This window comes from Filicampus tigris, chromosome 1 (genome assembly GCF_054856515.1).
Source record: "Filicampus tigris isolate MCC_2025a chromosome 1, RoL_Ftig_1.0, whole genome shotgun sequence".
NCBI lineage: Eukaryota > Metazoa > Chordata > Actinopteri > Syngnathiformes > Syngnathidae > Filicampus > Filicampus tigris.
In genome coordinates, this window is record NC_141217.1 from 36,046,034 (window position 1) to 36,058,380 (window position 12,347).

Here is a 12,347-nt window from a genome sequence, read left to right on the forward strand (position 1 = left end):
TGTCTTTTCCGTCATAGCTTTTCAGCATTGTGTGTTTTCTTGGAGTAGCTTTTGAGCATTGAGTTTATTTGTTGATCACACTCAGCACGCAGTGTATGTATACCGCACTCAATTGTCAGGACGTCCTACTTGCTTGAGCCTCCATCTATGGCTTTTCTTAAAGTGGAAGTCAACGCAAACATTTTTTTTTTCAAGAATATGTTCTATGCAAGCCCACAAGTTGGAACAAGGCATTCTGATAAATATTGCGTTTGTGCAATAAGTGTTAATCCACTCGTTTTTAGCCATCTCTGGGGGCGGCCATTTTGTCTTCTGTCGACTGAAAATGACATCACAACTGCTCACACCGACCAATCACGGCTCAGATTCAGAAAACAAGTCAGCTGTGATTGGTCATTGTGAGCAGTTGTGATGTCATTTTCAGTCGACGGAATACAAAATGGCCGCTCCCAGAGATGGCTAAAATCGAGTGCATTTTGCTGCTTAACTTATATTCCACAAATGCAAAATTAATCAGAATGCCTTGTTTCAACAGCTGGGAACATATTCTTGAAAAAAATATGTTTGGGTTGACTTCTACTTTAAGTTATTTATTTTGGAGTTCTACCTACCAGGCTGCATCTAAACAGAACAAGATGGTAGCGCTCGGTAGTATTTTGGCTGTCAAATTAGGAGGTTTCACAAAGTTAGGACATTTGGGCAGACAGGCCGTCAAATCAGCCTTCAGTAGGAAGTTTTGATTGGGTAGAACAATTTGGCAGTTTGGATAATGGTGAGTGCATTGACCAAGATTGCATTTAGCTTTAGCAAAAGCAATAATAAAACCACCTGTCACCAAATTGATATATATGAGCAACAACCTTTTTTTCGTCTGTCGGACGATTTCCTCCTCCGCTCGAAGTAACCCCCGTGTCGTTGCACGGCAAGCAAAAGAAAGCGAGACACACGGGGTTCGACCTGATGTTTTCGTCTGAACCTAGCGTAATAGCACTAAATCTATCAAATAAACATACGGTAGAATTAGAATAAACTATTTAACAACATATCATTCTTCACAAAAATAGTGCGCCTTAAAACCAGCTGCGTCTTATGTGAAGCTAGGCTTCGCCTATTTCCCGTCTGCATATTTAATCGACCCACGTGGTCCCAGTCGGTCCGAGTCAGCCAAACGACGCCGAGAAGGCTGCCTGCAAGTAAAGGTTGGCAGAAGGATGACATGTGTGTCATCATGTCATTCTCAACCAATTTTTTTTCTCGCAGCTCCATAACTCAGCAGGAATTGATATAAACTGTCTTCGCGGTCAAAACGTAACCAGGGAAGTATTTGTCTTTCCATTGCTGCCTTTTTCATTCGCCCCTTGTGAGTCCCGAGTATAAAATCATACGAGCAAAAGCACACTGCATAACAACGGACTAAACAAACTGAACTGAGCTCTGGTTTTACATCAAAGTCAGTTATGCATGCTTACTCACTTCAAGGAGCTATCCGATGGAGCGTCCTAATTTTAGTCAACAGGCATGAATGGACAAGCCATTTCGTCTCTGAAAACTAGATTCATTGAAAATGTCCAAACACCAGATGCAACAAACAATGCAAGTTCAAACATTTGGTCCTAGCGGCAGCCTAGTGGCTGAGTACAGGTAGTTAGCTTTCTTGTCTCGTTGGAAAAAAAGCTTCTTCGCTTGACTACGCTGACGTGGGTCTTTTTAAGGAAGGTTATCTCTGTTCTTTGACTTCTTTCAAGGTACTCTGGTTATCTAAACAAAATATGTAGCGTATGTTAAAGTTAATGAAGACCTTTAATAGCTGTATGCATAAATGTGAGTGGGAATGGTTGTCTTCTGTCATACTGGCCATCAAAGCCTGAACCCTGAAACTATTCATCCATCCATTCATTATCTATACCGCTTCTCCTCACAAGGGTCGCGGGGCGTGCTGGAGCCTATCCTAGCTGTCATCGGGCAGCAGGCGCGTTACACCCTGAACTGGTTGCCAGCCAATCGCAGGGCACACATAGACGAACAACCAGTTGCCCTCACAATCACACCGAGGGACAATTTTAGAGTGGACAATAAAGATACCATGCATGTTTTGGGAAATGTGGGGGGGAAACCGAGTACCCGCAGAAAACCCACACAGACACTGGGAGGACATGCAAACTCCACACAGGAAGGCCAGGGCCGGATTCGAACCCACGACCTCTGCACTGTGAGGCTGACGTGCTAACCAGTCGACCACCGTGCTGACAACTTTTAAAGCACTCTGATAAATTCAAATGGTCAAGGGTAAAGGCCTAGAAAAAGACGCTGGCCAACAGTGACGGACGCTTAACCCCCGTGGCGGCTGTTGGCACATTACGCTGGAGGAATACACCGCAACGACAGACAGCGACGCTGACCATTAAAGTATGCGCATGCATAAGATGTAATACCCTTCCACACCATCGGCGGCGGTAGTCACCATTTCTCATGGTTAGAAAAATCCAACCGCATGAACTCCCACGCGAAGTAAACCATCACGTTCTTGACACGGTATTGTGAAATACTTCAATTGTCAACCCTCGCTCTTGTACTTGTAAGAAGATTAAGGCAGTGGAGGCGTGCTCACTGTTTTTTCCGCATTTGTCACTTCCCGTTTTTATTTTTTTTTTATTTTATTGTTTTATTTTTTATTATTTATTTTTAAGAGGAAGCTCAAGACACACCTTTTTAGTTTGGCTTTCAACAACTTTTAAATAATTTATCTTTTCTTTTGATTGAAGATAATTCTATGTTTTGCTTTGAATGTTTTAAAGCACTTTGAGTTGCATTTTTATGTATGAAAAGTGCTATATAAATAAAATGTGATTGATTGATTGATTGACTTCCCGTTGGTGCTCCGAGCGCTGATTTGCTAGCTAACAGCCAATGAGAGTGACCAAATGTCACGACTGGCGACGCCGATTCAACATCACCACCAAACAGACGGCGCATTGAGACGCCACGACGCTTCACGACCTCCGACGTCGTTTTGGTCTATCAGGGCCTTAAGGTTCGTTTAAAGCCTGATCAACATTCACATTTCCATACGTTTTTTTTTTTTATTATTGGCAAAGGTATCTGACAAACAGAATAAATAAATCCATCAAACTGGTTGCCAACTGGCAAAAAGCTCGCCCCACAAAAAAGGATCATGTCCTACGGAATCCGTTTCTGCAAATTAACAAATGGGCAGCACGGTGGTCACCTTGTTAGCACGTCCGCCCCACAGTGCAGAGGTCGCGGGTTCCATTACAGGCCCCGCGGCCTCCCTGTGTGGACTTTGCATGTTCTCCTCGTGCCTGTATGGGTTTCCCTAATTCTGTCCAGCCAGAGTTGATGCTCGGCGTCGTGGTGCAAGTGGGCCGTTCGAGTGTGTCAATTTTGGATATTCAGTTGTGCAACAAGCCTCGGAGGTGGACGATTAATCATATTTTTCAACTACAATTTTTTACAAAGCTTCGAACCGATATTTACTTCAGTAAAATCTTGGAATTAATATGGAAAAAAAATGTAAAGTACATTTTGATTCAAAGGCTGTTCTAATAGCTTTCGTTGATCCAATACAATTCTTTTCCAGCTTTGACAGCCATATTTACAATGCCATTATTTACAATCATTTTGAATGGACAAATAGTCTCCGGTCCCCACGGTAACTCCCACCAAGACATGGATGGAGGCGAAGGGGGGTGTGGCCATATTGGTCATTTTCTGAATGTTGTTAGTTATTTACTGATTTCTCCAAAACAAATTGATCGAATTGAAAATGCAAGCTAATATCATTTTCATAATAAACAAACGAAAACATAAATGGTGATTGTTAGTTAAAAATGGACCATCCCGGCTGCATCCGTGGAAAAGAGTCCATATTAGAGCACTTTGTTTTGAATGGTGACGTGATCCAATACAATATCTCAAGCACTGTATATGTACTTGTTAACAAACTTTTACAATGCATTAGGCATGCAAAGTGGTTATAATTTTATTTTGGGAATATGAGTGCTCTTTTGTTATCTGGGCCTTTGGACGACGTGGGCGCTACCTTTACAACCATGCATTCTAGTTTTAATGTCAAATACCGTACATTCTTGCTTACATTTATGGTAGCAACCTTAAACATAAAGGACCACAAATCCTAACATTAATTTTTGATGAAAATGTATGAAATCTTTTTAAAAAGAGGGTTATTTCCCATGCCTGTTTCACCACTAGTGGTATTAGGCTAATCCTGCAGGGCTTTGGCCTGCTAACACAGGGGCTTAGTTCCTCCATATACTCATGGGCCAAGAGCAACTGAGCCGGTCAGCCGCATCTGTTGTAGGGTTGGGTGGTAGAGGTTGTCCCAAGTTCGGGGTCGGCTAGCTGCTGCCGACCGGACACAGACGTTGATTAGACTGGCTCCAGATCACCAGAGTCAGCACTCTGGCTTTTTAATCAATGGGACAGACAATGACTGTGAGTTCAAATGAGCTGTTTTGGCCCTCACTCTCTCTCTGGTTCTGGCTTTGTGAACATGCTCTTATTCATTCATTCTCAGTTTGATGTGGAGGCACATGGCACCGGCAAGGAGCAGAGAGAACACATTTATAAAAAATAATGATATTGCATTTTTGTTTGAGGGTACCTTCAAAAGTGTCAAAACAAGGGCACTGTACGGTGAAACAGTAAAAGCAAAAGTCAAAGTAGGTGTAAAAACACAACACCACACGTCAATGTAAAAACAAGACTAGAGGGAGTATGAATGGTTTTAAATTTGGCTTTGAAATGGAAAATAATCTGTGTTGCGCAGGTCAGGTGAGAGTTAAGTTCCACAGCAGGGGAGCTGAGCGACTGAACGCCCAGCTCCCGCAGTAGTGAGGCAGGCAGAACTGACAGTGAGGTGGAGAGATGATGATGATGATGATGATGATGATATAACAGTGAGAGAGCGGGTAGCAAGAGGCTAAGGATGGCCTTGAAAAGTGAGCAGAAGGATTCTAAAATGTATTTGCAATTGAATTGGTAGCCAGTGCAGGAGTATTTTCTTGATGACTCGAGCAGCTGAATTTTTTGACCAATTGTAGTATCGGGGGGTTTGTGATGGAGAACAAAATGAAGGCAAGTGCAATAATCAATCTGGGAGGTATTGGGGAGTGATTTCTTTTTTTCTCCTTAATAAATGAATTCGCCATTTAACAAAAAAAAAAGAATTTTGTCTTTTCTTGAGTTATCTTTGTCTGATACTGTATTTACATTCGTTTGATGATCTCTGAAACTGACATGATCTGTGTTTTTTTTGTTGTTGTTTTGATTTGAGTTCGCTGGTTTCTTTTTGTCTTTATGTTTGTGGTCTCTGTTCTGTCAGCAGTCATGTCCCTTGTCATTGTCCCAGTGTTTATTTGTTACTTTAAATCTTGTTCTTTTTTTATGTTTGTTGATTTGTTGTTGTTTTTTAAATTCCTGGTGCCTTTTCACTTTCTTTTCTTTCTGATACGAATAAATTGTTTTTGACACTTCTTGTCTCACCGCTTCCCTGCATTTGGGTTCACCACTTGCAACGTTATTTGCAAACTTTGACAGAAACTATATAACATAAGTCGAACATAATTTGTGAGAATAGCAGTGTGGTAATCATGCCCCCAGGCAGTCTTGTGATTTTCTCTGTTCAACTATTTACGACTTTGACTTTGGTTTCATTTTGATACCTTAACCTTTTGTATTAAATCTGGTTGTGCCACTGCAAACACACGTTTTTGTCATCATTTTCAATAAAGGTCACTTTGTGAAAGTACTCCTGCAGGTGCCTATTGTTTACAAACATATAAAGTCTATTGAAGCAATGATGCTGGGAGCAGTAGGTGGATTTGGTTTGACTTGGATTGCGTTCTGTGACGTCACACACCAGTGTGCAAGACTGCAGACACGTTGGTCACAAGAAGCAGCTTTGTTCCAGACAGTGCTTACTGAGTGTTTGAATGCAAGGGACATTTCATCTCATTTCACTGTTAACCAGAACCGATTTTAATCAGGGAGATAAGACTGAAACATTTGTCAACGACAGAGATTGTGGCTTTCACAAATCGGCAGAACTGAGTTCACTTGAGTCAAATACACAATCCATACATCCAACTATGTTCTGAACATTTCGTTGAAGGTAAGCTATAACTCGAAGCATCATTACAAAACACGTTATGTATTGTACGTATGTTGTGGTCCGTTCCCTGAATGTAACAGTAGATGGCACTGTTGGCATGCAGATGCCTTGAGAAGAGAGACGCGAGGAAGCGCGAGGAAGAGTTGTACAATGGCGACCTGAGTTAAGTTTACGTGGAGGATTTGATTTGGAGCAATTGTTGTACTGTTAATAGCCTGTAAGTAAATCCAATTTATTTTGGCTACACTCTGGCCTTGTTATTTGAGTCCCGACACCACAACGTGCAGTGCATATTTCCATTTTCAATGTTTACAGTTTAGTTAAGTGCTCTTAAGTAACACAGATTTTCTGTATAAATATATACCTTAAAGTGAAATCAACTCAAAGATATTTTTTTCTAGAATTTGTTCCCAACAGGCCCACTAGTTGAAACACAGCATTCTGATTAATAGTGCGTTTGTGCAATATGAGTTATAAGCAACAAAATCCACCCTATTTAGCCATCTCAGGGGGTGGCCATTTTGTCATTTCTGTCGACTGAAAATGACATCACAACTACCCAGGGCTCAGGGAACGGCCAATCACAGCTCGCCTGTTTTCTAAGGCTCAGCCATGATTGGTCGTGTGAAGTGACAAAATGGCCACCCCCGGAGATTGCTAAAAACGAGTGGATTAACTCTTATTGCACAAACGCAATACCGACCACTAACATGGTGTACAAAAAAAAAAACATGGTGTACAAACAACCACTGATCACATAATCAAAGAATCAATTGGCATGCATGTAAAGGAAAAGAAAGGCACCAATTTGAACTGAACTCAACGTAACAGACAAATAGTTGCCAGACCATCATTCTTTTCCTGCTCACTGCAAAAATGGTGATGCATTTGTAACAGATTACAGATCAACAAATAAAACACCGTGTGAGACCCAGTTCGAGTCTATTTCATCATCACACAGAACACAACGGAGAGAACCGGTTACAGATTCATTGATCCATTTTCTGCTTTTCTAAATTGTGACACTGAACACCAATCACTGGTGTGACCGAATGGGTCATTAAATGAAATGTGTCTGGGTTGTCATTTTGGCTGAGCGGAGTTCTGCCGCCCTCTCCTGGAGAAATATTAAATTACAGGAAAATCATTTTTATCCAGTGACAAGTTATGGTCTCTTAGAATTCACGATAAACAGTAACTATTACCAGGTTTTTGGGCCTAAACATAACATCATGATTAAAATTGTTTGGTGGCCCTTTTGGCGATGATCGCGTATTATTGAGATGAAAATTGAAATATACCATCCATCCAATTTCCACACCTTCTATGCTGTTCAGGGTCACAGGGAGCTGAAGTCTATCCCAGCTAACAAAGGGTAAAAGACAGACTTCACTCTGGACTCATCGCTATACAAGTGAAAGCGATATCCTTGATAAGGAGACTATAGTGTAAGCCTTGTGTAATTCATACCTAGTAGTTGGGCCTACTACTGTTACGGATAGTGTTGTAGTCAATACCACACCAACTTAAGACCAAGATATTGTTGAGACTAGAGTATAGTGACTGATCAAAACCAAGACTTTTATATATATATATATAAAAGTCTTGGTTTTGATTAGTTTTGATCATATATATATATATATATATATATATATATATATATATATATATATATATATATATATATATATATATATATATATATATATATATGATCAAAACTAATCATATATATGATCAAAACTAATCAAAACTAATCAAAAGAGAACTAACTTAATTATTAAGATGTGTACACAAAGGAATAATTATCAATATAGTGTATAGTGTCCTCCTTTGCGGTCACAGTAAGAATCTGTTATCCAAAAGAAACCTTAAACTGGGCAGGAAGTCGACCTTAATACATTTTGTCCACAACTCTTTTGATGAAATATTGACTTACGAGTAGGTGAATGGAACTTTTGTCATGCCCTGGGGGAGTCGGTATCGCTTTTTTACTGGCACTAGGTAACTTTGAGGAGGATGGGAGCAACCCTGGCACATGAAAAAAAATAAATACAAATGTCCTGGATTGCTTTACGGCATACTCACTTCCTCTTTTCGCTACAAGGACAGAAGTCGATTTGAATGTCTACGCGCTATTACTGGCGAAGCCCCAAAACAAACAAAAAAACAAAAGTTTTTGTTTAAACAAATTAGATTCATTACCTCATTGCTATTCATCTTTCACACAGCCACTGGAAATGGAAATGTAATTCAGTCCAGCTTGCAGGCCAGGAGAGCTCAGGATTTCACGACACTACGCGCTGTGGTTAACTTTTGGCAAAACACTACCACTTTTGTCCACATGGCGCCGCCATAATCAACAAAAACTGGGATAGTATGACACAGTGTTGCTTTAATTTTGAAAACTATGTGTTTGTTTGTCTCTGCGTGCCTTGCGATTGGCTGGCAACCAATTCAGGTTGTCCCCCACCTACTGCCTGAAGACAGCTGGGATAGGCTCCAGCACGCCCCGCGATCCTTGTGAGGATAAGGGGTATAGATAATGGATGGATGGATGGATTTTCTAAAAATATCATTTAATAATTCAAAAGAAGATTGACAGCACTTCCAAGTGTCAACACGAAACATTTCATTGGAGCACTGAACTGAGTCTTACTGCATTTAGTGAGACACTTGTGCTTTCCTAGTATCTTTGTCATTCGTGATGGCAAGGAGGCAGCTGCTGTGATCAAGCTTTGTTTTTTGTTTTTTTGCATTGTGGCTACTTTTTAAACATATTTTAAAATCTCACGTACCCCTGAAGTGCCTTCAAGTACCCCCATTTGAGAACCTCTGTACTAGTGCACCGAATTGTCTTATTCAGACAAGTGCACTGTCTGAATTAATGCGGAAAAACAGCGAGCGTGATGTAAGTGTACGTGTGTAATACATGAAGTATTTTAAAATGGATGTCAAGATATCGCAAATAATCTCAAGAGAAAGAGAGAGAGAGGGAGAGTGAAAGGGAGGGAGAGAGGGACGTCTGTAGATGAGCGACATGATTTCCTGCAACATTACGCGTGACGTCACAGTAGAACAGACTAGAGGTAGACGAGTAAACATCAGTGAGTTTCTTGTCGTGCGCTCCATTCAATGCGTGTCCTGAGCTTGACACTTCAATCATGGCACAGTCGCTTGCGCACGACGGGAAGAAACTGTTTTATGATAAAAACAACAAGTTGTGAAACCAATCCAAACCAAAACAAAAAAGGGTCAAAAAGAAGAACAGGAAGCCATTGGGAGACAAGCGTGACTATCTCGTGTCACCGCAGAGGAGCGAACAAGCGGCACCCTTGGCTTGGAAATGTTTAGGGGCTCACTTAGGGACTCCGGATCCGCCGTGCCTCCCGTGGCGGAGCGGCCCGAGCTGGAAGACGAGTCCGCAGACGAGGATGTGTTCTGCGACGAGGAATCGAGCAGCTGCTGGCGGGTGAGTCTGTGCGTGTGGTGGTTCTCTCTAACTCGTGTGTGCTTGTGTGCCCCCATTTTGTCCTGTTTGTGTATGTTTCTCCGTGTGTTTGTGTTTCTCTCGCCCCCAGGTACTTTTTTTGACTATATTGTCATATCATACCAATCTGCTGTTTATATTGTTTTCCTCCACCCCAAGTTTGATTTTGAGCTCCCTGTCTGCCAATAATATGGAAGTGATCATTAATGCATCTACTATAAACCCCTTGCAGCTGTTTTTCCAACCAAACAAATAAAAACAGTAACAAATAAAATACAAAAATCAGTAGTCTATCTTAAGTATGATCTGCTTTATTTTGTTTTGAAAAAACTACAACAGCAAAATTTGTCACGTAAGAACAACAATAAAATGCAACAAATAAAATCACAAACGTATGAAATAACTTAATGTTCAAAATAGAGGCGAGAGTAAAATCAAATGTTACATTTTAGTTTTAAGTACAGTGCAGTCCCTTGCCGGACCGCTTTTCACTTTTAGCTCTTTCACTGCATTGCTTATTTTTAATATATTCCAGAGCTGGGCATTCCACCTATGTGACAGACTGCTCCATCTATCCGCCTATGACGGACGCCCATTTTGTAGGCTATAAACTGGAAACCTAAAAAAAATAGTCGGACCGAGCATAGTGCGAGCTGCGCGAGTGGTAGTTTGTCGAAGTTGGTCGTCGGAAATGTTAACGCAGTGGTCGCCAACCTTTTTTCTGCCACGGACCGGTTCATACAAGTCTATACCCTCTTCCCTCTATACCCAGACATGGCTTAGTTGCATTTGCACTGGGTCTTATACTGCCTTATACTACTACATGAGTAGGTGTAATCATTTTTTTGCCGATTTGGAATGATATGCAGAACAAACATCCATCTATCCATTAGCCAAACCGCTTATCCTCACGAGGGTCGTGGAGTGTGCTGGAGATTTATTTTTCAAGACTCACTGAATATTGTGCTCTGTGACGATTTAAGGGCCAAAACAGAACATAGTCTCTCTGCTTACACCAAAAAAGGTTTGTTTCTAGCTTTTCCCGTTCTTTAGTAATCAGCAATAAAAAATGAGTTGGTTTTGCTAGAAACACCAATTTCTGACCCCAAAAATGAGCTTTTTTGTGCAAAGAAACATGTAAAGCAGAACAGTGCCTTTGACGCTGATATTTCTTGCTTTTGTGACACCTCAAACTATAAAACAGCAAAAACAAGACTGAGAAAGGTCTTTTGACAGTAAAACAAAATATATATTTTTTTACAGATACTCAAAAAGAAATGCGTCAGGAGCGACGCCGACTCACAGCATGGCTTGAGGTTTTTTTTTTTTTTTTCACATGGCATTCACCAGTCACTCCACGAACTGCGTTCTTTCCTCGCGCGAGTGACACACATTTTCTGCTAACTACAGTGACACATACTCTGTTTATACCAAACATATACGTACTCTGTTTGAATGTGAAGTCCATAAACCTTTCTGCCTTTCAACGCGTTGACATTTCTCCCACTCATAAACAACGTCATCACCATATTTTACAAACCTGAACAACTACTGTACCCACTGAAAAACGATTGCTTTCTCTTGTTATATTATTGCTATTTTCTTACTGGAATGTAAAGTGCTTTGTTACAGCTGTAGCTGTTATGAAATGCGCTGTATGAATAAAGTTGTATTGTATTGTATTTAGAGTCTTCAATTCAGCGCTTACTGTCCCTTAGGTTGACCCGATAGCTGTTAGCATCTGATCAGCTCGTCAATTTCCACTAATTACAATAGTGCCGCATCATCTTGAGACATTTACCATTCTGCTCCCTCCAGCGTCAAGTCGACAAGGCGCCTCGCCTGCCTGTCAGACCTGTATCGCAATCTTCCATCACGCTGCTGTTTGCTTTCAAGCAAATCAGCTGGTGGGATACACTGGCTACTCCACAAATGACATAATGGTGTCTTAGGTCCGCCGCAAACCGCACGACACGACCGAACCAGACCGGAATGGTTAATCACAGAAAAACATTTTTTGGACGACTCACACACACACACACACACACACACACATTGAGCGAGTGAGCCCTGCACATCTACCGGCTTGCTAGTGCTAACAACGGGAAACTGCGAGCCTGCATTGGGTTTTGATGCATCACATACTGTTTACTGTACCGTATTACTTTTTTTATTCAAAGACATGCCAAGGAAGAAGCGGGTTGCCACACAAAGAGACGAAGCGTGTGAGAATAAACGAGTGTGTCTATTTTGAGAGGCTGCCTCGCCCCATTCACTAACCGTACACTGGCACGGTTCCCTTGTGTATACATTTTGGCAACGGACACTGCATGCTTCACCATGTCATCCACAGTTGCAAGTGAAATGATTAATCTAGTTTCGTATTGTTGCAAAGCACAATACAGAATATGGATACTGTATTTACCCTTTTTGTACAGCTTGGCCGGGTGGGTCTTGCTTAAGCTTAAAAGCCGGCAGGCTTTGAAGCAGGGGTGGCCACAATTTTGACCGCGTTACTGCAAAAAAAAAATTTCCTCGCAATCCTATCGGGGCCCAAATTACATTTTCATCAGACAAACCTGCTGTAACAATATCAAAACTGCAAAAAAAAATTTCCTCGCAATCCTATCGGGGCCCAAATTACATTTTCATCGGACAAACCTGCTGTAACAATATCAAAAGCTCGCGGTTTGGTTTTATCACAGT

The 12,347-nt window shown here is 41.2% G+C and overlaps 1 protein-coding gene across 1 annotated transcript in view; it reads left to right on the plus strand.

The window, feature by feature from the left end:
• Nucleotides 1-9,220: 9,220 nt before the first annotated feature.
• Nucleotides 9,221-12,347, plus strand: part of LOC147153884 (diacylglycerol kinase zeta-like) — a 79,828-nt gene continuing 76,701 nt past the window's right edge. The window contains exon 1 of the mRNA XM_086037246.1: nt 9,221-9,623. Within this exon, the coding sequence (XP_085893372.1) occupies nt 9,498-9,623 (126 nt within the window). The 5' untranslated portion in view covers nt 9,221-9,497. The remainder of the gene's footprint in view (nt 9,624-12,347) is intronic.